Raw genomic sequence first — 27,358 nt, 5'->3', positions numbered from 1 at the left:
TCACAAAGGAATAAAAGCCAAATGAAAAAATGAAATGCATAGTTCTATTTAAAAAAATGACAGTTTGAGACCTCTTTCTTAGGCATTTATGATGTCATGTGACTTGAGCACTGAACAATGGCCTTGGCCCTAGCAAAACCAAAAAAATAAAAAAAAAAAATCTACAAATGCTCAAATGGCACCAACAAGGCAGGAGGTTCTGTGGAGAAGGCTTAGGACATAGCGTTTCCACAGATTCTTTTATTCTTGGCTGAGCTGTGTGGCTGTGGTTCCCCAACCAGGGATTGAACCCAGGCCACGGCAGTGAAAGTGCCAAGTCCTAACCACTGGACCTCCAGGGAATCTCTGTCCACAGACACTTTTAACTTCCTGAACAGGTTAGCACCTAAGAGGTATGGCTTAGCAATTAAGACCATGCTCTTGGGAGTCAGATTTACTTGATGGCACCTGGCTGGGGCCCAGGCCCAGGTTACAGAGGAAGCCTGGGTTTTTGTGATTTCCAGGGGTTGGGTCTTCTGCAGGGAATAATCTAGTTTCTAGATCAAGTCCAGAAAAGACCCTGGAGGTGTCAAGCTGGTCTGGAAACACACTAGAGTTAAGAATTGTAAATAATTACTACCCTCAAGAATTTTCTATGTTACCGGCCCATTATTTTGGATGTGAAAATAATATGATTTTCAAAGATGTCTAAAACAGGAACACATATATTCTAGATACCCAGTTCATCTTCTGAAGAGAGATACTGCTTCTTACTTTTTCTTTTAGGCATGTGCCTTTCTTCCTCTTCAACCTAGAATTAAGAGTGACTATATTAAGGACAGTAGAATTTGGATTCAAATCTACTTAAAGAGGGGCACATTGTATTAGTTTCTAGCTCTTGGAATAAATTTTTTAAAAATCTAGAATATTGCTTCTGGCATCTAGATTTGGATTAGACTCATTTTGTAAGCTTGAGGTTTTTTTTTTTTAAGATTTTAATATAAGTCCAAACAAAATATCCATATCTATTTTTGGTTACATACTGTATTTCAACAATTCTAAAATACGTTAAAAAAAATTCTCATTTTACCATCTCTGAAGTCAAACTATGTCTTACAATTGATGGCATGTCATAAATTAATTGGCAACATTTTTCTCCCGTCTTGGTGGCCTATTAAAGGGCTGATGAATGGCAGTATATGAAAAAACATCCTTGACTGTACCGTAGGGACATGTCCAAATAATCCTGGGACCTGCCAAATTACCTAAACCTTACAAGAACATAAAGAAGTAACAGTGATATGGAGAACTCTTAATACATACATTTAATTTCTTATATACACAAAGAGGTAAAAGCCTTTATGCACAGGAGAAAGCACTATGCATAAAACATGAAATACTTGAGTTTCTTATGAAAACCCACCTCTTTAGGATTTGTTTCAACACTATGGCTTCTTATGGCTTCTGTGTTGTCTTTTCCACTATTGGATGTCTCTGAGTAATAAATACAAAAGAAAAAACAAAACCCCACCTTAAGTATTCACTCTAATACTTATTTTAGGGGTGTGTGTGGAAGGGGGAAGGAAAAGAAGAAAGAATACTTTACAAATGACTGTGGTGGGATCCTCACAAAAACTATGTCAGTTAAGTTCAATGATTTCCATTTCTAGACTTGAGTAAATGGAGTTGAAGGAGGGAAGAGAATCACTGGAATTTACATGGTAAATTTCAAAGCCATTTCTCCCCCCAGCTCCTGTTTCAGCACAGTATGAACAAGTGTCCAAGGGAAACAATAGATCATGCATGGTAGCTCTCTTTGTAATTGGGACAAGTTGCAAAAAACCTCAATGTCCACTAACAAAAGAAGCAAAATAGTAACTGTGGTATATTCACACCATGGAATACTAAAGAGCAACTGAAGTAAAGTAACTAGAGTTATACATGTCAACATGACAAAAAAGAGATTGGGATTGGGGAGGGGGGTGTAATAATATGGATTCAAATATATCTGTAACATTTTTTTAAAAGTTATGAAGCAAATATACTGCATTTTAAGATATGACAAAACTAGGTAATGGATACATGGGTGTTTATAATTATTGCCACTTTACTTTGGTTTGAAATATGGTATAACTTGTTATAAAAATAACTGTATAGGGGATTAAGACCTCTTTCCCCATTCTTGGAATAGGGAATCAACAAAATCAGTAGGTATCAACAAAATTCTACATTTTGTTTTGAGAAGAGAATTATTCCTCTGGGGTTGACAGTCTCTGCAGGTTGCGTGCAATGAGGTCTGACCCCTGGGCGATGAGCCTCATAAATGTGATGTCCCTGATCTGCTACTAAACTGAGACTGCTTGTCAGAAATCAACAGTTAAGTACTTAGCACAGAGCCTCTCCTATGATACAAACCACTGGGGTCTATACATTTTGTATCCACGTTGGATAAATCTACTGTGAGGTTTCTGGCAAAGTTCTAGTAGCTATTTAAGGCAAGGCACCACTTACAAGCTATGTGGCCTTGAATGAGACACTGGACCACTCCATGCCTCAGTTTCCTCAACTACAGATGTGATGCTGTTAACGCTCATTGTAATGGATCATATAAACTAGATGAGTGAAAATTTGCAAACTAATTATAATTAGCACAGGGCATGTCACACAGAAGGCACTCAACAAATGATAATTATAATATTAAAATTACTACTATGAAATACACTAACTTACCTTCTTTGCTTTGAGATTTGCTATGAATTTCATTTGTTTTTGAGCCTGAATTTTCGACCTAAACACGCAACAGAAAAAGTTACTTATGGATAATCTCACACAAATCTTGAATATCTAGAAAATAATCTGGCCATTTGTGGGAACGCTTAAAGGAACTGGAGTCCATGTTTTTTTTTTAATAAATTTCGCCCACAAGCTCAAGAGCATAGGGCATTTTCCTTTTGAAGAAGTTTCAGTTTAAGAAATTAGCATCCCACTCTGTTTACTCTCCTTGTCTTTAAAATGGTATGGCAAAAGAGTAAGAAATAAGAGAGAAAAAATTTCCGAATTCTATGAATTCTCTTCCCATCCAACAATCCCTGAAGATTTTCTTTACTAAAAAATGTTAAGGGATTCTGTCATTCTGTCATAAGGTTTCCCTCTGGGAAATCTTGTCAACTGTACTTTTTTTTTTTTTTAACACAGAGAGGAAGTCTTAGAATATCCTACAACATTCTAAATCCTAGCTACAGAATTTCATATTTGGAAAGGGCAGTTGTGCTTAGATGGGAAAAAGCCAGCTGGGGGATTCGGGGAAACAAGGTAGGATGCTGGGGAGCTCTGGAGGTTTCAGCCACATTTAGAATCCTTTTAACTCCTGGAGGGTAAACCTGAACAAAACCAAGTGGGGCTTTTCTCTTCCTTTTACTCAGTAGACCGTGTGTGAGCTTCTAGATACAGACTGGGATGTCTCAACAGGGTGAGGTAAGCCCTCTGATGCCATAGTTGTCTGGTAGGAAGCAAAGCTCTTCTGAGTCCTCTAGGGGCACTGGAAAAAATGTAGCTGTCTGTGATTTGCAAGCATTTTACAAAATGTTCACTTCCCTATGCACTAAGAAAGAAAAAAAAAAAAGCAAACAAAAACCCAACTCTTTCAAGCACAGAAGGGATTATGAGAGCCACAGCTGGGAAAAAATATGTATATATAGCAATTATAGTTTAGTATCTTCACAAAAGGTTTCTAAAGACATAAAGTGAACTTTAGTTTTTAAAATAAAGTCGGTTTGGTCTACAGCACCAGGATAATTTAAGACGTCACAGTCCAATTTGCATCCCATTATAGTAATAAAACAAACAGAAAGCTCCTAGCTCTTTGAAGGATTTCATTAGGATTACCAGGGGAGTTCCCTAGTCTGAGGGATCTGGGCCACCTTCTATTTCCTTAGTGCTGTTTCATGACATTGGCCTAAACAGCCACTAGAACACAGTGCAGCTGAATTGAGTGACTCCTTTTTTCTGAGAAAAACAACTAAATTTCCTGACATCAGTGGATATAATTGAACATGGAACTGAAGGTGTCAGTAAGTTGAACTTGAATGGAGAGCACGTCCTGTCTCCTAAAGAAATGCACAGCCAGCACCTCCCCTAAATGTAATCGCTCTCAAAACCCCAAATCAAAGCAACCCCAACTGATAACAACAAAACTCTAACCATTACAGTGACTTACATTTAGTGATTCAATCACCAACAAAGGCTCCCTCTGTAGTTCAGCTGTTCAAAAATAAAAATGAGAAATAAGGAAACTGAGTGTTGTTTCTGAACCACAGAGAAACAAATTTAAAGCTTTTTTAGTTAAGTCTAAATATGTCGCTAAGTGGCCTAGCTGCTTTTGTGAAATATACAATCCGTGTTCTGTCAGTACTATCAGAAAAACAATGTTGCCTGCATTTTTACAGTAATGGCAGTGATCCATTAAATCACTATAGTGATGTAGCCATGTCAGTGATCTGAAGCTTAGAAGGACGGTGGAAGGAAGGCCTTTGCTGTAACCGTTAAGCGACAGTGTAACACTGGTTCATTTAAAAATAATGCCATCAAATGAAAAGTTAGATCCTATCCCTTCAAATGGCAATGGTCTATTTACATTCTTTGGAAACTTGAAGTACAAGGTCTACTGTTTCTACTCAACAGTGACAGAACACACATTTTTCTTTTAAAAACAACTTCCTTTTACATAAGTAGATCTCTTATTGAACCATACCTAAACACAGTAAAGTAACCTGAAATATAACTGTGGGAACAAAGGACTTCAGAATCCAAAAATGTTACCTTCTTGACAATTAACAAATGGGATATTAATTATTTGTATTATAACACATACATACAAATTTAATTAATGCATCTGTCCAAGTTTTGGATAGATTAGTCATCGTTAGGGTTTTAACATGTGAGCATGAATGGCTTACCAGGTCTTGGGGTGGTCTTCCAGGACTGCCTGGTACTTTTGCTTATAAGGCTTCTGAGGTCACATACTTTGAAGGCTGCCCTTTCAGATGGTTGTGCCTTGGAAGGTCCCCACCCTGACTGCCCCAGATAGTTCCCGGTGAGGATTTATACACACTGCCTTTCTCTTTGCCTTGTCCACTGAATATACACCTACTCATCCTTCAATATTTGCCTCCAAAGTAGGGGGAGTATCAAGTGCTTGAAATGAAAATGCAAAACTTACATATTCTTTGACCTCTCAACTCACTCTTATGAAAACACTTAGGGAAATGCATGGTTACATGCATATGGAAGCTCACTGCAGCTAGTAAAAACTACAAAATCTGGAGACCACTAAAATATCTAATAACAAATGGGAAAATGCATTACAGACCACTATTAAAACAAATGAAGTTGATCTGTATACAATGACAATGAAGGCTGCCCACAATATATGGCTGAGTTAAAAAAAAAAGATAGAACAATATAATTCAGGTACCTAAACTGAATCAGAGTAAGTCTCAGGATTTCAGCCATGAATGACAGCACAAAGATATCTTCCTAAAGACCAAGAATGAGAAAGTGATTACTTCTGCTGGGGGCTAAAGGAGAAGATAAGAAATTGGGCCTTTGCAAGCTGTGTCTTTGCTCCTGGATCATGCTTTACCTGAACTTTGCAGTTTTTTGAATGCTACGGACTGGATGTTTCTGTCCCGCTCACATGGAATATATTGCCACCCACCCCATATACTGAAATCCTAACCCCCAATGTGACGGTATTGGAGTTAGGGTCTTTGGGAGGTAATCAGATTTAGATGAAGTCATTTGTAAAGTGGTCCTGACACCAAGGTGTTTGAGAGCCGCTGTCCTAATCCTGTCTGACACTGAGGCTCTCCCCTAAAAAATACTTAGTGGACACCAAATACTACTGCACAGAGAGACTGAGAAGAGGCTATGCAAGCGGGAAGTAGCTTCAGTAACTGGGCAACTGCCAGAGCCCAGGAGCCATGAGCGTGAGGTTAAAAGAAGTGGGAACAGGGGCCGGAGACTAGACTTTTGGAAGTGAACTGTGATAGCACCTTAAAGGACAGGGAGGGCCACACTGACACATTTGTGAGCTTGAGCAAGGGTTTGCTCCAAAGCAACTTGTTTGGCCACAATTATTTGGAGACATTGGATTTAAATAATTACCTTACATAATATTGATTGACATAATACTGATACTTCATGAGAAAAAGTATAAGTCAAAAATGAAATAGTAAAGAGTTCCCTCTAACCTATGTTAAAAAGTGAGAGGTAAATCCATATAGCCTGTCGATGTTTTATTACAAGTTAGCTACTAATTTTATGTGGCAATAAAAGATAAAACCACATGCAAGGAAAAAGTAATGTGAACAACCACTAAAAGGAGTTTACCGACTCCACTCAGCTTTCTCCCACTTGGACTTTCTGGTGGTGCTGGAATTTCATGATTTTTCTCTTCCTCTGATGGCACAAATACCTAAAAAGTCCAAAGCACCATAACAAATAAGTTAAATGAGGTTTTTGAAATAAGAAGGTAAGTTTAATTCACCTCAAGTGAATTAAACAAAACACCCAACATCCTGTGACAATATAAAAGTCTACTTTCAAGTTTGTGAAATTTAAAAATGAATACTGTCAACCTTCAGAAACAAAAAAATAAAATAAAATAAAATATGATAAAACTAATTTCATCCATCAATGGCTCTCCTATTGCTTTAAAGTAAAAGAGTACAACACACAAGGCCTTTCCTGATCTGCCCCACTTCCTCAAGAGGCTCAAGTCTCACCACAGCTCACCCTGAACCACTGCAGTGCCTGCTGTGATAAAAAAACAAAAACAAAAAAACACCCCCCAAACAGAGATTTTATTCTAAGTATGATGGGAAGCCACTGGAAATTTCAAGCAGAGCAATGACACGACCTAATTTATGTTTTTCAAGATAGCTCTCAGGGCTGTGTGAAGACTAGAGGAGGGACCGGAGAGGAAGAAAGTCCAATGGGGACACTACTGAAGTAGTGGCTTAGATTACGTGGCAGCTATAGAAATAGAAATAGATGGATTCAAGTTATATTTTGGAAATGGACTGAATGTGGGGTGACTGAGGGTGACTCTTGGGTTTCTGGTTTGAGTGGATGGAACTGATGATGGCACTATTAACTGAGGTACTGAGGTTCTTAGCTTTTCCCCTATAGGATGTGACAATAACAAAACTTAAATGTCTTAAGTACAATGAGAAGCTATACTCTGCTTGTATAGCTATACAGAATACAGGCACTATATTCTGCTCAAGTGTACATATGTCTATATATGGTGAAAAGGTACTTACACCACTGACAGTTCAGCATAACTGAATTACCAGCCATACCTCAGTTTTCAAGTTGGCTTTCAGTCCCAATCCTCCCAAATCATTCAATGGAGACTCTTCAGTGCCTAATGAAATTCAAAGCACTAAATCAACTTAAGAATTTGCTTGCAAAATACATCCTGAATCAAAAGGTAACAGAATGTTGTTATCTAGTATGCCATGCCCTCTTCCTCTGCTGTCAATAGAAAACAGTAAAAAGGAATATATACGAAAATTCTCAGATGAAAGGCAAGGGGTCATTTACTCATTTTTGGTGGAGGGGGTGTGTGAAAATGTTTTTTTGCTGTTAAGATGGCTGCCCACAAAGAATGATACAATATTATTTGTGAGGACATCTTATTTCCAAGAATTTTTCTATAGTGATCTACATCAAGTTTGTCCCTAAAAGAAAATATTCTAGGCCACTGTGGTATATTCCCAATAAAGAAGGTGATTTGTGAATAGACTCACTGTACTTGCTTCATGCTGACACAGCAAAGTTGAACATAAAGTTAAAAACTGTGAAGTGGATAAAAAGAGAACAGAATTTTCTCTGCTAGAGACTCAAACCTATCCCTGTCTTGGTCGTTTCTTTCCTTCTCTCTTCTGTCCTGTGACTTCCAGTTTCTCTCACCTGCCCACATGTAAGTCTCCAAAGAAAACCCTTCCTTTCTCCAAGAGGCTGCAAGCTTGCCTTTGCTAAAAGCCCTCCTATTTCTGTTCCTTCAGGGAGAAGAAAAGGGGGGAGGCAGGAGGAATAATAGACTGTAGCAATGGTTGAGTCATAAAAAAACTTCCAGAGTGTTCAATTTACCCTAAGCTAAAATCAATGGAAAATTTTAAAGTCACTTATTTCAACCCTTGGGACATTTCTTAATGTCTCCTATCTAAGTCCCTATAATGAACAGGACTAAACCTACTGGCCTCAGCCTCTGGAGGCTGCATTTATATGGTATCTAAGGTCTATTCCAGTTGAAAAGTCCAGGATGCTACAATTTATACAATCAGAGTAGAAAGGAAGACAACATCCCTGATCCCTTCAAGTCCAGCCCATGTGCCCCTCTGAGTTCTCACAGCATTCTGTGGTTAACCCTATTCTAAGCACCTGTCACACTGCAGTGTCATGGCCTATGTACAATACATGGCTAGATTCACAGCTATTTTCCCATCTTGACTATTTATCTTTGAATCCACAGTGGTACCTGGTGTAATGTGTCTGAAGTGGGAGTGTATGAATGACCATGCTTAAAGCTTACACCTTTGAAAGTTACCAACTGTTTCTAACAAGACCAGCACTCTGAAATCTACCAGGAAGGAATGCTTTTCCTTTTCAAACAATTCTAAACCAGAAACTAACTCATTTATATGAACAATAAACTCCATTAAAAATAATAATGTGCTCCCTCGATTAGCAGTAGCCAGCTAGACTGAACTGACACATAGTTCAAGTCTGTAAGTCAGATAAGGGTTAGAATGATGCTTGTTTTTGTACTATTATCTCCTTTTTATACAACAGAAAACTGAGGCTTGAAGTAATTTTTTTTTTCTAAGAGGCACCTGAGTACTATGCAAGTTATTTAAACTCTCTGAATCTTTTTCCTCATTTGTAAAATAAGGGTGATAAAAAATACACTAATTTCATACGTTGTTGTAAGGGATCTTCATTTTGATTGATAAGAAACCTGAAGGTCCAAGAGGTTTAGTAACTTGCAACAGTCCTGCAGACAACACTTGGCCAGCTGATGACCTGGCTCTCAGGCTCTGGCCTCTGGCCTCATCGCACATGAGAAGCAGGTCTAAGGCTTTAAGCTTTTAAACACAATTTTAGAGAAGCCTGACCTTCAAGTTGGATGAGAGCTATTTTGTAACGTTCTAGAATCCAAACCATCTTTTGGAAGATTGTCTTAAATGTCCTCTACACACAATTATCTTTGTAAAATGCAACAATGTGCACTTAGGAGATTCTCACCTATGTTACGCAAATTCTCTTCAGAAGAAACAGTGACTTCAAGGCCTCCTTCTTCCTGGAAGGACACGGTCATGCTGCTACCATCTCCTGTTTTCTCAGCAGGCGCTGGAGCGCTCCACTTGCCACTGCGATCACTCCTGATAGCCAAGTCCTGCTTGCACTTAGGAGCCGAGAGAGCTACAGCATAGGCAGCAGGAAGAACTGTCATGTGAGAAGGAGCAACTTCTGATTCTTCGCCATTAATACACTCAGTGGTGGTTTTCAAGTTGCCCTCAGGCCCCTGCTGATCATCAGATTTTTTAGCACCAGTATTTACAGCTGTCAAACAGAGCACCCTGACGGAGGAGTCGTTGGCTGCCTGCTCTGCTCCTCGAGGGTCGAGAGGCAAGTCCACACTAACCCCTGCCGGACACCTGCCTGGAGTGCTGTCCCCCGACGTCCCTGCCTCAGGGCTTTCATCTTCTCTCTGATCTTTGCCTGCACAGTCCTTGCCAGACTTCAGTGTCTCTGGTGCACACCCAGCACCTGCAGAGAGCACGCTGACCGACACCCTGTTGTGCCCTTCCCTGGTGCCCACTGCCACCATGGGGCCCACTTCTTTTTCTCCTGTGGATGGCCCAGGATACTGACAGTTGTCCTCAGCAATTAGGCTGGGCAGAGGGGCCTCAGCCTTGCTCATCTTCGAGGCTGACAGGTCATCTTTTCCTTCAGGGTTGCCTGCAGTCAGCTGATTCTCTTCGTGCCTGTCTAGGCCAGTGGCGGCCAGCACACATTCGGCTGTGCTGGTGGAGATGATGGCAGCATCGCTCAAGTCCTCTGTTCCCACAATGGCGAGCTGATCTTCATCCTGTGGGACGGCACCCACCATGACTGCTTCACGTCCTTCTGAGGTGCTGGTGGAAATCATGGCGGTGTCACTCGTCTCCTCCGCTGGTGTGACCAAGGGATGGACTTCCTCCTGAGGGGCAGCACTGGACACTGGGCCCTCGCAGTCTTCTACCGAGCTTGTTGATATGATGGCACTCCCATCTTTCTCCTCCATGCCCAGGATGGATCGCTCATGTTCCCTTCCCACAGCCACACCACAAATGGAGGCCTCGCACTCTTCTGCGATGCTGGTGGAAATGAGGGCACACTCATCTTTCTCCTCCTTGCTGGTTGAAGCGAGGGGGCTCTCGACTTCCGCAGGTGCGCTGGGCATGGGCACATCGAAGTCATCAGCGCTCACCAAGACTGGCCCTTTAGCTCGTTCTTCAACTGCTACAACTGGCTGCTGACTCTCGGCACCTTGGATGGTTGTTGCACTGGAAATGGGCACTTCAAACTCCTCCCCTATGCTTGTGGAAATCATGGCACACTCGTCTTTCTCCTCGTTTCTAGCAGCCGGGAGTTGGCTCTCATCGCTTGACACCGCGCTGGGCATGGGGACCTCAAATTCTTCCACGTTCACTCTGGGGCCCTCCACACTTTCTTCAGTTCTCAGGGCACTTGAACGACCTTCTTCCATACCTACCATCGTGTTTAGCTGCAGGGTGAAATCATTTGTTGTACTGGTAGAAATCATCAAGCCTTTGCCTTGACTTTTACCGCTGGCTAAACAAGCTGGGTTCATAATACTGACACTGGCTTTAGCAGCCACAAGGCCATCACAGTCTTCATTTTCCACAGAAGTGATGATACCTTCATCTGCTTTTTCATCTGGTGACGTGTGATGAGCCTTGTATTCTGGGACTGCACCGGATACAAGAGCCTCATAACTGCCCCCCACCAGGCCAGTGGAAATAGTGGTATCGTTGACGTTTTCTTTTCTGGTGAGCTGACTGTCACTGTGATCTGAAGCTGCATTAGTCATGGGACCCTCGCAACCTTCACGAACCGGAGCCGCTTCGCCCTTTCCTGCAGCTGCGCTGGTCACGCTGCTTTCCACAATCCCTTTGGCACTGGAGCAGATCTCTGCATCTTTAATGTCCTTCTCGGCACCACTCATGCTATCAACATTACTCTCATTTGCATTCGGGATGGCAGCCCCGGCCTCGGCTTCCACATGCCCCACTGCAGTGCCAATCCGACCATCCCCTTCTTCTGCACTTTCACAAATGGACACCCCTTCACCTTCTTCTTCAATCCCTGTGCATGTTGATGCGTGCCCGATCTCATTTCCTCTTCCAGTACTGGTCACGACACCCTCCCCTTCGTCATCTTCCTCCTTCGCGCCTGTGCTGGTCACGATGTCTTCGTCATCGCATGGACCAGCAGCGACTAATGGTATGTTGGTGACGTCTTTGGCAACTGTGCTGTCCATTGCACTCTCTCCATTTTCTTCTGATTCGGAACTTAGAGCAAAGCCTTCGCTGCTCTCTTCTGAACCTGTGCAACTTGCCGGCCCCTCCCCATCTTCCTCTGTTATCCCCGTGCTGGTGACCGCGCTTTCACCTTCTGGGCCTTCATTCACAGACCCGCCTCCCTCCTGGGTGGGACTGGTTCCCGCTGGCGTGTCATTATCTACTGGGACCTCAGGGGCCCCTGTAACCCTCCGCTCCTCCTGTGGCCCTGCACCAGCTACTGAGCACATGACGAAGCTATCACTTCTCTGTTCTGCTCCTGTACACGTCACAGTCCCCTCAGTTTCCTTCTTGGGGTCCATTCTCATCATATTTCTCTGGAATCCATCCACCTCTTCACTGCTTAGGGACCCCTCTCTGATTTCTGTGCCAGCACTTGTTACCGCTCCATCACTTTCAACCTCGCTAATAAAAGTAACAGCTCCCTCCACGAGTCCTGAGTCCCCACTTGAAGAACCATCACACTTCCCCTCGGAGCCTGCACTGGTCACAGCGTCATCCTTCTCTTCGGGTGCTGCGCTATTGATGTCGCCTTTGGTGGTCCCCATGGGAGCCGTCACTGGGTCAGCCACTCTTTCTTCTGGCTCGGCCACAGCGCACTCCCCACTTTCTCCTTCCTTGGTGCTTGTGAGGAAAGTTTCACTTTCAGCAAATCCTTCTGTGACAATGCCCCCACCCTCCTCTGCTGCAGCAAAGATGGTGCCTTCCCTGGCTTCCAGCCCAACGCGAAGACAGTGCTTTCTGGAGTGCACACCCATTGTGAGGCCTTCATCTGCCTCGATGCTTGTGCAAGGCAGGGCCACCCTGCCCTCTGCTGTCTCTGCAGACGTGGTTGTGGCATCCCCCGCCTTCACTGGGTTTAGGGGAACACCTCTGTCCTTCCCTTCACTACTGGTGGCAATGGAAGTCTTTTCTGCTCTACCAGACCTGGCTGTTGCAGTCTCAGCTTTCCGGCTCCTCTGGTATAAAACAGAGGATGCAGTGTTGCTTTCAGCACTGGTGTCCACCTCACTGTTTTCATTCCTTCTGTCAGCATCAGTTGGCAAGTTTTCTATTTCACCTGGGCCTCTACTATGCTTAAGTCCAACAGTTTCAGCACCTTTTTCTGTACTCACACCTACCACCTGATTAACAGCAATGCCATCCTTTTGGCCATTTTCTACAGAAGCCTTAATTGTCTGCTTTGAACTCAAGTTACTTCCTTTCCCAGCCACGTCCATTGAACCACCTTCTTTGATAACATTCTCATTTTCCATAGTCATGTCTGTTAACTCACTACCAAGAGGCATGTTTACTTTTCCTTGCTTGCTGTGGAGTACAGTGGCCTGGGAACCTTCTGGAATGTGTCTTTTGTTATCCATGCTTGCTTTTGCTGGTTTATCTACTGTGGAAACTGCATCACCTTCTTTGCTGTCACTTGTCCTAGGGACTTCTGATTCCCTAACGGTCAAGCTTTGGTTAGGGATTTCAGAGTGGTCCACAAGCAAGGTGCTGGCTGTGCCACCTTCTGAAACAGTTCTTTTGTCAACTGAAGGAGTTACACCTGAATCATGAGATTGTTTCTGAGGCACAGCAGTCACAGGACTTAATGACAGGGAGGAGTCTACATTTGTGGAATGTTCAAGAGCAGTATCTCCTTGAGCAACACGTTCCTCAGTGGGCCTGGTGGTGTTTTTCAAATTCTTTTGCGCCCTGTCGCTTTCTGACAGAGCACGAGGTAACAATCGATGACTTGTTTCAGAGTCTACATTCATTTCATGAGTTCCTTGTTGAGTAGGCTCTTTCTCCCCAGGATTCGGTTTGGACACAGCACCTTGGAGATGCACTTTCTTGGTCAGGGTGCTTTTATGGTCAGCGTGCTTTTCAGAATTACCAACAGTTCCTGTTCCACGTCCTGATTTACAGGCTGGAGCTGCTGTTTTTGAATCTACTATGGAAGTTCGTAACTCATCCTTTAGAACTGTAGTGGTTTTTTGTTTTGTAATATTTTCTGAGTCAATGTCTTGCTGAGAACTACTGCTTCTGATGTTTTGGGTTTTTGGTACTTCCAATGCATTTTCCATGGCTGGCTCCAGATCAATTTCCATTGGCTCTTGTTCAGGCATCAAGGCAGGATCACTGCTTTTTTTGGGTCTCTGAAGGGAGGAACTACTGGGAGTGCCCAAAGGGTTTGCTGCTGGTTTTTCTTCTCCTTTGGTCATTTCTTGGGATAAGCTTCCTCTTCGATTTTCACACAACCGTCTGCTTAATTTCTTTTCCACGACTGAACTGTTTCCTCTGGGCTTTTCATGACTGCTGTCAACTTCCTTACCATCCTTATCCTCTGACTTATTTTCTTCCTTCTTTTTCACGTCCTTACTACTATGCTTTAAGCTCCTGCTTTTGTGCCCATCTGATAACTTTCTCTCAAGTCTGGCAGAGCTTGACTCTTTATCACCCTTGTGCTTCTCCTTTGCTAGTGGTAACTTCGCTCTGTGACTGGACTCTCTCTGTGCACCGTGTGTTGAAGAGGCAGTGCTCTCTGATGCAGGTTCCATACCACTTTCCTCAGAAGGTCTGTCTTCAACTCTAGACTTCCGCAGCCTATCTGGGTCACTTTCTTCTGTGTTCTTCTCCTTATCTGGTTTTGAAGTGGTCACCTGTTTCGTGACATTTTCTTGTGATTCTGTTTCAACTGCTTTTAACTGTTTGCCTTGGCTTTTGGATTTAGACTTTAACACAAGTTTCTCTTCTAACAAGCTCTTGGTTCTTCGCTTCTCCTTGTGAACAACGTCTTCTGCTTTTGAATTACTATCTACATTAGTCGAGTCCGTATCACATTTATCCTCTGAGTAACTTTCACTTCTTCTCTGTAATGTGCTTCCATGTTGCTTGGAACTGAGAGAATCTTTCTGAATTTTAGAATCACTTGATCTTCTTGATTTGTGCTCTGCCTTAGTTTTGTCGGCTGAACCGTGTCTCTCTTTTCTGTTGTTTTCTTTACGAACATTCTCATCAGTTTTTATAATATATTCAGAAACTGGTTTACCATCTTTGCCCAAAATTGATAATTTCCTTTCATTCCTATGTTTACTTTTTCGTTCAGCTTTATCATCTGAAGAAAGCCTTGTTTGTTGACTTGGCTTCTGAATGTTTTCATCAACTTTCAAGCCTTTCTCAGAAGAGTGAAGCTCAGTCTCATCACCTGTTTTATGTGTACTGTCACCTTTATACTTGTGTTTTGTAGACAGTTTGTCTTCTGACAAAGTTTTCTCTTTTTCAGGCTTGTCCTTGGAGGATTTTGTCTCTTTCTTAGGCAGGCTTCTCAAGTATGGTGTTTCAGACTCATCCCTCTTTAGATGCTTTTCATTTTTAAGTGTGCATTTCTGTTTCTGGGGTTCTTCTGTGCCACTTTCTGACCGTTCCACTGGCCTCTTCCCATCTCTCATGTCAGTCTCTTCCTGCACTCCTTCCACCACAACAGGGGTTGAGGTCCGTCTTTTATGTTCCCTTTCTATTTTGGATTCATTTTTGTTTTCATCAGCTGAATGCAAAGACTCTGAAAGTCTCCGAGCAGGTTTACTTGGTTCACTCTTTGCATGAATGTGCTTCAAATCCTTTGAAGAAGATACTTTTTCCTTTTCACAATGCTGTAAGAAAATAAAAGTTAAAATGTAAGAAATACTAACATTAACTTTTATATTCACATCTAACATTTGGGTGCATATAGTACGTTGAGTGCTGTCACATGTTACACCTTACTCATTTAACCTTTGCCAGCAGCCAGTAGATATTGTTAACTTCATTCTATGCATCAGGAACCTGAAACTCAGCATGATTCAATAACTTGACACCTAGCAATGAGTTCAGATGATTTCATTCTGAGTCTAGTACCCTTCCCACTACATTGCAGCATCTTTTTAGAGAGTAGTTCTTTCTCCTGAGATAGGTCCATGCATTTAGGAGGCCTTCTTAAACTCTAAGTTGCCAAAGCCCACTAATGCCCAGTGGTCATTAATAAATATAAGCTGAAAGAATGACAAAGCAATGTTCTTTTTAGTCCAAAAGCTGAAAACCTAATGAAGCCAATTTAAAAATTTTGCAATGAAATAAAAGTTTCTTATATTTTAATTTAGAAACCCAAATTATTTATAGGAACTCCATGAATTTAGGTTACCTGTAAGACAAGCTACTTAGGAAGCTTCAAATGCACACAATAACTCATGGTAATAATAATGTTATATATAATGTATGTATACATTGATGTATCCAAGGGAAGATACTAATAGACCAAAACATCCAAACTTTCCTCCCTATCCCACAGTACAGCTCTGAGGGGATTAATGTTAATGACTAAGCACACTCTAATAAAGACTCATGGACTAGCTATAATTATTCTTATTCAAATAATGGGCTGAAGTACTCAGAAAGCCCTCTGTGTCTCTGGGTCAATTTATCACTGCATCTTTTTACATTTTAGCAACTACTAATATTGGGATCAACATCTTAAAAAAATACTTTAAAATTAAACTCCTCAAAGAAAGAACAGGGATTTCATCAACCTAATTTTACAGTAAGTTCTAACCAATTAATGTGAATAAAATTTTATGAGATTTTTCACAGAAATTTCTCATAAAATAAAGTTAAATATTTTAAAGATATGCCATTAGAATATCAGGATATACTTACAAATATGCCTCTAATTTCTGGATAAAGACATCAAGAACATTTACTGGCTATGAATAAATAATTACTAAACCATTGTTTCCCTTACAAGTGTTAAGATAGTTCAGCTACAGAGTTATAAATATGGCAGTATACATAAACATTTAAACCCAGTGAAAACAAAAGTTTATCTCAAGAAAATAAGGCAAAAAGGAGAAGAAATGTACTTATTGAACATTTTGGGGGTAGTTTTATGTACATATTTTTACTATTTAAAATGATCACATCTTAGAAACAATCTAAGTGCTCAACTAAGAGGAAATGCTTAAATTATGGTATTCAATATAATATTATACAATCAAATATTATAATTAGGAAGTCACAGCATACAATGAGCAAAGAGGGAACATTAAAAACACTTTGCAGGGCTTCCCTGGTGGCGCAGTGGTTGAGAGTCCGCCTGCCGATGCAGGGGACATGGGTTCATGTCCCAGTCCAGGAGGATCCCACATGCCACGGAGCGGCTGGGCCCATGAGCCATGGCCGCTAGGCCTGCGCGTCCAGAGCCTGTGCTCCGCAGTGGGAGAGGCTGCAACAGTGACAGACCCACGTACCACAAAAAAAAACCCCAAAAAACAAAAACACTTTGCAAGATTACATCTATCTACAAAATTATGAACATATGTTGATGAGAATGGAAGAGAATAGAACAGACAATCTATTTGTAGAGGGATTTTAGCTTTTTTCCCTTTTCTTTTTCATTATTATTCCTGGCAATTTTATTATTGCCAATATAGGAAATAAGAAGTGGGGAAGTTGGGGGAAGGGAAGGGAGTAGAAAAGTAGCTATTATCCAGATAAAAGATCATAAGAATCAACTTGCCAAAATGAGGACTTCACGCCATAATACGATGGGGGTGTTAGAATGCTGAATGTGATGGATTTTTTATTCAACTTGGAAAAAATCAGATTGTATTCTAAGTTTTACTACAAAGGGCTGAATGGCGTATATCTAACAAAAGAACAGTTAAAATGGGGTTTTATTAATTAAGACACACCTCACTTGTTTTGAGGGTTTCTTTGGAATCTTCTTCAGATTGCTGTTTCTTTTTAGAATTCTCGTCAACATTCCTAGGTGGGGGAAAAAATGAAATATGAAAGACGGAAGAGATATGGGAACATATGTATATGTGTAACTGATTGACTTTGTTATAAAGCAGAAACTAACACACCATTGCAAAGCAATTATACTCCAATAAAGATGTAAAAAAAAAAAAAAAGTGAAATATGAACTCTGAATCAAATATCAGAATTTCTCAGCAAGATTAAAAAAAAAACCTTAGCTTTTCTTTACTATAAACATTTAATTTGTACATAGAGACTTGTGAATTTCAATTTAAATCCTATTCTTGGTCAACAGTGAAGAACTCAATCCCAAATGTGACATGGAACACTCTTGGCCCTATAGGAAAGTATTCTTGAAACAAAATTTCCTGAATGTTGCTTGAAGATGAATATGATATGGGCTACAATTTCATTTTGAAAGTCTTATCTTTTGAATAAACAGGGTAGTTTTATTTATTCAGATCGACAGGAATGAGGTCTATAAGAAAAATGAGAGGTAACTCCTCCCACTGAGTTCTGCAAATGATTGATTCAGCTATCTTCAAGTTTAAGATAAATTTATATAACTGCATCACAATGGAACAGCAAAGTTATAGCCCATGGCTAGACAGCCACTCTCAATCTCTTCAGCTTTGTAATTCTTATAGAATTAACCATGATAATGCAGTGCTAAAAAAAATTTTGGCTTGGACCTCTGGTTTATGGGGAGAAGCATGAGATTCTGGTGAAGTGAACTGCCTGGAAAGTCTGGAGAATGGAAGCAGTCACTGTCAGTAAGAGGTAACTGAAGGCTTCCCTGGTGGCACAGTGGTTGAGAGTCCGCCTGCCAATGCAGGGGACACGGGTTCGTGCCCCGGTCCAGAAAGATCCCACATGCTGCGGAGCGGCTGGGCCCATGAGCCATGGCCGCTGAGCCTGCACGTCCGGAGCCTGTGCTCCGCAACGGGAGAGGCCACAACAGTGAGAGGCCCGTGTACCACAAAAAAAAAAAAAAAAAGAGGTAACTGAATGTCCAGAACAGGGATACTTCCTGAGTACTTCTAGAGCGTCTATAAAACTCTCTGAAATTCTAGAGCAACTGTGTGCTTATGCATTTGCATTTTTCTGGGCAAAGAGCCCATAGCTTCCGTCAGATTATCTAAAAAGTCTGCCCCCTCAAAAGATTAGTATACACTACTTTGAAACATTATAGATATTAATACAATGAATTATGATACTGAAAAGGAAACCCTAAGGTCTTTCATAAACATGAAATAACATACACATTAAAGGTCTCACTCTTTACTGTCATTTTCAAAGCCTCTCTTCTGAAAGCATGACGAGAGAATGTTACAGTGGGAATGTGGCCAGATAAAATATGTACCTGGAATCCTTTTTTCTCTTTTTGCTTAAGGCTACCTTTTTCTCTAAAACTTTCCGTTCTTTAAGGACTTCTTTACTTCGGGGGGCTTTGGGTTCCAAACTCTTTGTTGATGATTCTTCTAAGTCCACACTACTTTTGCCTGGGAAAGAAGCAATCAATAAACTGTATCTCACAACAGAGTTTTAAAAACAGTGTAATATTTATTTTTCATTAAGGTTTTCTAATCACTGTAAAAATGCAAAATGGCTTTAATATCTCTAAGCTGTGTTAGAATAAAAATAATTTTTTAGATGGAGAAGTCGTATTTTTTATTTCAAATGTTCATATATGTATATCTGTGTATTTTATATCACACAAGATCAGTGTCCAGAGGAAGTTCAATTTTATTCAATGAAATATTCCAGATAAATGTTTGACATTTTGGTTAACATAAAGTGTAGATGAATTCCATTATTATCACTGCAAGGCTTGAGGACTCACAGGTTAACAATAAATTTTCCAGTGATAATTCATTCCACCATCACTGGAGAATAAATTGCTAACATGTGAGGTGTATTATCTGGTATGTGATAGAATGTTTACTTTAGATACAGAAATATAATTTAAAAAGTGATGAAACACATTAGATTAAAAAGGAAATCTTCCATACTTTAAAATACATAATTTAAAAAAGTGAAGTTTTTTTGAGATATGATTATAAAATGATCAAAATTATATCTCATAAGTTATATTAATAGCTACAAAATAATGGAGTATATAAGGTAGTTTAAAATATTAAAAGTTAACATCTCCCATACCTTGATTCTTAGCTTTTGAAGACTTTGTCTTTTCTGCTTTCTGTTTTCGTTTTTCCTCAAGTTTCTCTCTATTAATTTGCCTTCTTAAAAGCCTCTCTTCTTTTTCTTTAGCCTAAAACCACAAAATATTCATAATTATCCTGACAGATTATCAGGCAAAAGCAAAAACACTTTGGGGAAAAAAGCACACTTGCCCTTCAGATGTTCTTACAAATTAATGGGCTCTGCAAAAGTGCATATTTACTACTATATACATATGTGTGTATGTGCATGTGCATGTGTTTCAATCTGGACGTTACCAGAGGAATAAATGAAAGAAAAGTTAAACTTTTCCATTACTCTTAAAGAATACCGTCAATTTAAAGGTATCATTTTGGGAAGTGGTGGCTTAATAAACTGCTATTTCAGTTAAAAGGATAGCTGTAAAAATATCTATGAGCATCAAGTGTAGAGGTAGGTCTCCATAATTTTTTGATTTTCTCAAAAAAGAAAGTTGAAATACAGATTCAAGTGACAGGCTAGTCCTACAACAAATGTGACCTTCTGGTCATAATCTCAGGACCCAGGTTTTAGACATGGGACTTTCTGCAGTCATATTTTAAAGCCAGGGAAAATCCAGTCATTGTGTGTTACTCCACCATCTCTTTCCCACCCAGAACTCAAAGTCTCAAAGCACCAAACATCCTAAGCATAAGCGTAACTCCTTATCAACTAATCTCAAGAGATAAGCCACTATTAACATTTTGGTGCACTTCCTTCAAGTAATTTTTCATGTAGTAATATTTCCTCAATCTATGATGCACAATTTTTCATATTTTAATGTTTCTGATATCATAAGCCATCTTAAAATTGATGTACATATACAAGGTAGCAATTTTTTTCTCTAAAAACCTGTTAATAATAGCACATCTTAGAAGTTTTTTCAAATGCAGGAAATATGTGGATGGACTGCGCTTCCTTCTTAATATTATGTTAATGGCTGATGTCATCTCTCTTTATGGCTGGATCCATATTTGAGTCAAACATTTCGACACTGTGAAACACCTAGGTTGTTACCAGTTTTTCACTACCACGAATCATGATATGAACACCTCCATCATATGTTTATGTCTATTCTGCCTAGTTAAATGACAAGGTTCCTGAAAGTAGAACCTATATGTCACTGTTTCAAATGCTCACCAGTACCTTGTAAACAGACTAGTCAAGTTTGCCAACCTGACTTAACATGTTAAAATAATAAGAGATCAAATCTGACTTACTATAGATTGCCGCCGTTGTTCTACAGTAAGCTCGTCATCAGAATCACTATAATACTTTGAATAAAGATATGGTTTGTGAACATAAGCATGCCGTATGCTTTTTGCTTTTCCGTCACTGGGATCATTGGTTTGAGTTTTTGTTTTGTTCTGCTTGTTCTTTTCTTCGTCTGGAAGAAAATCAATAGAAAGATCAGTGCTTCTGTCAATCAGCAATAAGATCAACATTATGCTTGATCAGCAGTAAGAGGCAAAAGTAGTATCAATGTAGTTTGAGTGTATTTGTAGGTCTGACAGGAGAAATATCAGTATCTGAACATCCAGATATTGACATTTTTAAAGGCTATAATCCATTTATTTATTTATTTATTTATTTAGGCTGCACCACATGTCATGTGGAACTTCCCCAACCAGTGATTGAATCTGTGCCCCCTGCACTGGAAATGCGGAATCTTAACCACTGGACCACCAGATAAGTCCTCTTGACTTATTAATTTTTTCCTTTCTTTCAGCTTCTCCCATATCAAAAAGGCAAAGAAAAATTAGGCCTTATAGTTATTTATGTTTCTTTGACAAATAGTTAATCCTCATTTGTATGAAAATAGACTTGGTATGAATGCTTTACCAGTATTTAATTGAAAAAATTCACCTGAAGCAACACTTTAAAGTAAACTTGAGATGTTAATGATAACCTGTGATCTTTCTTTTATGGAAGAGGGAAGAATCAATAATTGGCCCTACACCAAGTATATACTAAAACCCCTCTACCTGAGGAAGGAGGATAAGTTCCCCATGGCACAGCAAGAAGTAAAGAAGTGGTACTAAGTACTCCTTAGTACTCTCAAAAGAGCCATTTTCTTACTTTTTGGATCTCATATATAGAAAATCTAGTTCTGTCCAGGAAAAACCTTGAAAAGACCCAATAAAGGATCTAGAATTAAAATTTCCATTTGGCTAGAGAAAGTGGAGTTTTAACAGGAAGACAGCATTCTTCCTACATTGGTACTCAAATGACCTCATGACGATAATTATGAAGAGTGGAGATTGCTGCTAATTCAGTTTTTTAATGGATACTAAGAAAAGAATGAAAAATGGGAGATACAGAAAAATACATCTGTGGCATTAAAACCTTCTACTTTTTCTCCCCTATGGTTTTCTCTCTAGGTATTCTATCCAAGAGCCAGCAACAAAGTTACAAGATGCTACCTACAGGCAATTGCAAATCATATTCAATATTTTTGACTTTTCAAAAGGCCATAAATAATATTTAATCATGTGGTAAAGAGCAGCATAAGGTATTGATTATAAGCCCAGACACAGGTTTGAAATGGCGCTGTGCTCACTAGTTATAACACCCTGGACGAGACACCCTGTCTTGGTAACTCTGTTTCCTCACCTGCACCTATACAATAGTGTAATAACTGAGCACAGTGCCTGGAACACACTAAGTACTTAATAAGGGTTGGCTGAAAAACAAACTATATAATAAAAGAGAGGTCTGGTCTTTCTTCTCCATTCTGGGAGGTAATCTCTAAGCCTTTGGAATGCCATGCCTGATAGGAGTGTTTTTATTTACCTAGGGTCATGGGTCAAGCCAAATTGCCCTAATAGTGTGATTTAGGGTGGAAGCATTGGGTCATGGGGTACCAGTTTGACCTCCAGAGGGGCTGGAGGCTGAGGCCAGACACATGGGCAGTCAACTAGGTGTATATGATGAAGCCCCAATAAAAACTTCAGATGTAAAGACTCCAGTGAGTTTCCCCGCTTGGCAATAATCTGTATACTGTCAGATATCAATGCCAGGAAGGGCACCGTGTCCACAACACCACAAGGAAAGGACAATTGGGAGACAGCAGAAGCAAGAAGAAGTACAATCCTGCAGCCTGCAGAACAAAATCCACAATCACAGAAAATTATATGAAATGAAATGGTACAGGTATACATGTCCCAGGTAAAGGAAGAAGATAAAACCCCAGGAAAACAACTAAGTAAAGTGGAGATAGGCAACCTTCCGGAAAAATAATTCAGGATAATGATAGTGAAGATGATCCAGGATCTTGGAAAAAGAGTGGAGGCAAGGATTGAGAAGATGCAAGAAATGTTTAATAAAGACCTAGAAGAACTAAAGAAAAAACAAACAGATGAACAATACAATAACTGAAATGAAAAAGACCCCAGAAGGAATTAATCACAGAATAAGTGAGGCAGAAGAACGGATAAGTGATCTCGAAGACAGAATGGTGGAAATCACTGCTGCAGAACAAAATAAAGAAAAAAGAATGAAAAGAAATGAAGACAGTCTAAGAGACCTCTGGGATAACATTAAATGCACCAACATTCGCATTATAGGGGTCCCAGAGGAAGAAGAGAGAGAGAAAGGACCTGAGAAAATATTTGAAGAGATAAATCCTAAAAAATTCCCTAACATGGGAAAGGAAACAGTCACCCAAGTTCAGGAAGCACAGAGTCCCAGTTAGGATAAACCCAAGGAGGAACATGCTGAGACACACAGTAATCAAACTGACAAAATTAAAGACAAAGAAAAAATATTAAAAGCAACAAGGGAAAAATGACAAACAACATACAAGGGAATCCCCATGAAGTTATCAGTTGATTTTTTAGCAGAAACTCTGCAGGCCAGAAGGGAGTGGCATGATACATTTAAAGCAATGAAAGGGAAGAACCTACAACTAAGAATACCCTACCCAGCAAGGTTCTCACTCAGATTTGACAGAGAAATCAAAAGCTTCACAGACAAGCAAAAGCTAAGAGAGTTCAGCACCACCAGACCAGCTTTCCAACAAATGCTAAAGGAACTTCTCTAGGCAGGGAAGACATCAGCAGCTTAAAACAATCTTGTACATACATAGACTGCTATATCAAAACTGCATGGGAACAGCAAACCCAAAAACTACTACACACACACACACACACTCTCTCTCTCTCTCTCTCTCTCTCACACACACACACACACACACACACACAGAAAAAGCAACCTGAACACAACACTAAGGATGGTCATCAAACCACAGAAGAGAACCAGAGAGGAAGGGAAGAAAAAAGACCTACAAAAACAAACCCCAAACAATTAAGAAAACAGCAATAGGAACTTATACATTGATAATTACCTTAAATGTAAATGGATTAAATGCTCCAACCGAAAAACACAGACTGGCTGAATAAATACAAAAAGAAGACCCATATATATGCTGTCTATAACAGACCCACTTCAGACCTAGGGACACATACAGACTGAAAGTGAGGGGATGGAGAAAGGTATTCCACACAAAGAGAGATCAAAAGAATGCTGAAGTAGCAATACTCATATCAGACAAAATGGACTTTAAAATAAAGACTGTTATAAGAGACAAAGAAGGACACTACATAATGATCAAGGGATCAATCCAATTATAAATATATATGCACTCAACATAGGAGCACATCAATATATAAGGCAAATACTAACAGCCATAAAGGGAGAAATCAACAGTAACACAATAAGAGTTGGGGACTTTTAACACTCCATTCTCAGCAATGCACAGATCACCCAGACAGAAAATTAATAAGGAAACACAGGCCTTAAATGATACATTAGACCAGATGGACTTAATTGATATTTATAGAGCATTCCATCTAAAATCAGCAGAATTCACATTCTTCTCATGCACACATGGAACATTCTCCAGGATTGACCACATGCTGGGCCTTAAAGCGAATCTTGGTAAATTTAAGAAAACTGAAATCATATCAAGCATCTTTTCCAACCACAATGTTATGAGATTAGAAATAAACTAAAAGAAAAAAAAATTGTAAAAAAGCACAAACATATGGAGGCCACAAAACATGCGACTAAACAACCAATGGATCACTGAAGAAATCAAAGAGGAAATCAAAAAATACCTAGAGAAAATGAAAATGAAAGCAAAGATCCAAAACCTATGGGATGCAGCAAAGGTAGTTCTAAGAGGGAAGTTTATAGCAATACAGTATTACCTCAGGAAAAAAGAAAAATCTCAAATAAACAACCTAACCTTACATCTAAAGCAACTAGAGAAAGAAGAACAAGCAAAACCTAAAGTCAGTAGAAGGAAAGAAAATATAAAGACCAGAGCAGAAATAAATGAAATAGAGATGAAGAAAACAATAGCAAAGATCAATGAAACTGAAAGCCAGCTCTTTGAGAAGATAAACAAAATTGATAAACCATTAGCCAGACTCATCAAGAAAAAGAGGAAGAGGACTCAAATCAATAAAATTAGAAATGAAAAAGAAGTTACAACAGACACTGCAGAAATACAAAGCATCCTAAGAGACTACTACAAGCAACTGTATGCCAATAAAATGGACAATCTGGAAGAAATGGACAAATTCCTAGAAAGGTACAATCTTCCGAGACTGACCAGGAAGAAATAGGAAACATGAACAGACTGACCACAAGTACTCAAATTGAAACTGTGATAAAAAAAACTCCCAACAAACAAAAGTCCAAGACCAGATAACTTCACAGGTGAATTCTTTGAAACATTTAGAAAAGAGCTAACACCTATCTTTCTGAAATTGTTCCAAAAAATTGCAGATGGAGGAAATGCCCAAACTCATTGTATGAGGCCACCATCACCCTGATACCAAAACCAGACAAAGATATCACAAAAAAAGAAAATTACAGGCCAATATCACTGATGAACATAATAAAAATCCTCAAAATACTAGCAATCTGAATCTAACAGTACATTAAAAGGATCATACACCATGATCAAGTAGGATTCCTTCCAGGGATACAAGGAGTTTTTAATATCCGTAAATCAATCAATGTGATACAAGAACAAATTGAAGAGTAAAAACCATATGATCATCTTAATAGATGCAGAAAAAGCTTTTGACAAAATTCAACACCCATTTATGATAAAAAACTCTCCAGAAAGTGGGCACAGACGGAACATACTTCAACATAATAAAAGCCATATACATAAACCTAACATCATACTCAGCGGTAAAAAGTGGGATTGCAGGATCCCACTTTAGCTTTTAGCGGTAAAAAGCTAAAAGCATTTCCTCTAAGATCAGGAACAAGACAAGGATGTCCGCTTTCGCCACTTTTATTCAACAGTTTCGGAAATCCTAGCTATGGCAATCAGAAAATAAATAAATAAATAAAAGGAACCCAAATTGGAAAAGAAGAAGTTAAACTGTCACTGTCTGCAGATGATATGATACTATATGTATAAAATCCTAAAGACGCTACCAGAAATCTACTAGAGCTCATCAATGAATTTGGTAAAGTCGCAGGCTACAAAATTAATACACAGAAATCTCTTGCATTTCTATACACTAACAACAAAAGGTCAGAAAGAGAAATTCAAGAAACAATCCCACTTAACATCACATCAAAAAGAATAATATATGTAGAAATAAACCTACTTAAGGAGACAAAAGACCTGTACTCCGAAAACTGTAAGATGCTGATGAAAGAAATCAAAGATGACACAAACAGACGGAAAGATATACCACATTCTTGGATCGGGAGAATCATTATTGTCAAAATGACTATACTACCCAAGGCAATCTACAGATTCAATGCAATCCCTATCAAATTACCAATAGCATTTTTCACAGAACTAAAACAAACAATCTTAAAATATGTATGGAGACACAAGAGACCCCGAACAGCCAAAGCAATCTTGAGAAAGAAAATCGGAACTGGAAGAATCAGGCACCCTGACTTCAGACTATACTACAAAGCTCTAGTCATCGGAACAGTATGGTACTGACACAAAAATAGAACTATAGATCAATGGAACAGGATAGAAAGCCCAGAGATAAACCCATGCACCTATGGTCAATTAATCTATAATAAAAGAGGTAAGACTATACAATGGAGGAAAGATAGTCTCTTCAATAAGTGGTGCTGGGAAAACTGGACAGCTACATGTAAAAAAAATGAAATTATAACAGTCTTTTAACACCATACACAAAAATAAACTCAGAATGGATTAAAGACCTAAATGTGAGACTGGACACTGCAAAACTCTTAGAGGAAAACACAGGCAGAACACTCTCTGACATAAATCACAGCAATATCTTTTTCAATCCATCTCCCAGAGTAATGGAAATAAAAACAAAAATAAATAAATGAGACCTAATTAAACTTAAGAGCTTTTGCACAGCAAAGGAAACCACAAACAAAATGAAAAGACAATCAGAGATTTCAAGAAAATATTTGCAAATAATGTGACTGACAAGGGATCTGCCTCCAAAATTTACAATCAGCTCATGCAGCTTAATATCATCAAAACAAACAACCCAATCGACAAATGGGCAGAAGACCTAAATAGATATTTCTCCAAAGAAGACATACAGATGGCCAAGAGGCACATGAAAAGATATTCAACAGCACTAATTATTAGAGAAATGCAAATCAAAACTACAATGAGATATTACCTCACATAACCAGGCCATCATCAAAAAATCCACAAACAATAAATGTTGAAGAGGGTGTGGAGAGAAGGAAACCCTCCCACACTGTTGGTGGGAATATAAACT

The 27,358-nt window shown here is 39.4% G+C and overlaps 1 protein-coding gene across 3 annotated transcripts in view; it reads right to left on the bottom strand.

The window, feature by feature from the left end:
- The window catches only part of BOD1L1 (biorientation of chromosomes in cell division 1 like 1), a gene marked incomplete at its 5' end in the record, with an annotated part of 55,585 nt that overhangs the window by 14,965 nt on the left and 13,262 nt on the right, over positions 1–27,358 (bottom strand). The window contains 11 exons of one of the 3 annotated variants that reach the window (XM_082652888.1): positions 718–790; positions 1,403–1,473; positions 2,710–2,767; positions 4,196–4,239; positions 6,370–6,454; positions 7,344–7,408; positions 9,292–15,262; positions 17,336–17,408; positions 18,766–18,904; positions 19,563–19,674; positions 20,822–20,988. In XM_082652888.1, coding sequence (XP_082509014.1) covers positions 718–790; positions 1,403–1,473; positions 2,710–2,767; positions 4,196–4,239; positions 6,370–6,454; positions 7,344–7,408; positions 9,292–15,262; positions 17,336–17,408; positions 18,766–18,904; positions 19,563–19,674; positions 20,822–20,988 — 6,858 coding nt within the window. Of the gene's footprint in view, positions 1–717; positions 791–1,402; positions 1,474–2,709; positions 2,768–3,245; positions 3,518–4,195; positions 4,240–6,369; positions 6,455–7,343; positions 7,409–9,291; positions 15,263–17,335; positions 17,409–18,765; positions 18,905–19,562; positions 19,675–20,821; positions 20,989–27,358 lie in introns of those variants that run through there. The other 2 variants (XM_082652889.1, XM_082652890.1) reach the window with 2 other exon arrangements.

The sequence above is a fragment of the Grampus griseus genome, assembly GCF_964374135.1.
Source record: "Grampus griseus genome assembly, chromosome: 4".
NCBI lineage: Eukaryota > Metazoa > Chordata > Mammalia > Artiodactyla > Delphinidae > Grampus > Grampus griseus.
This window is presented reverse-complemented; position numbering and strand designations above follow the sequence as displayed.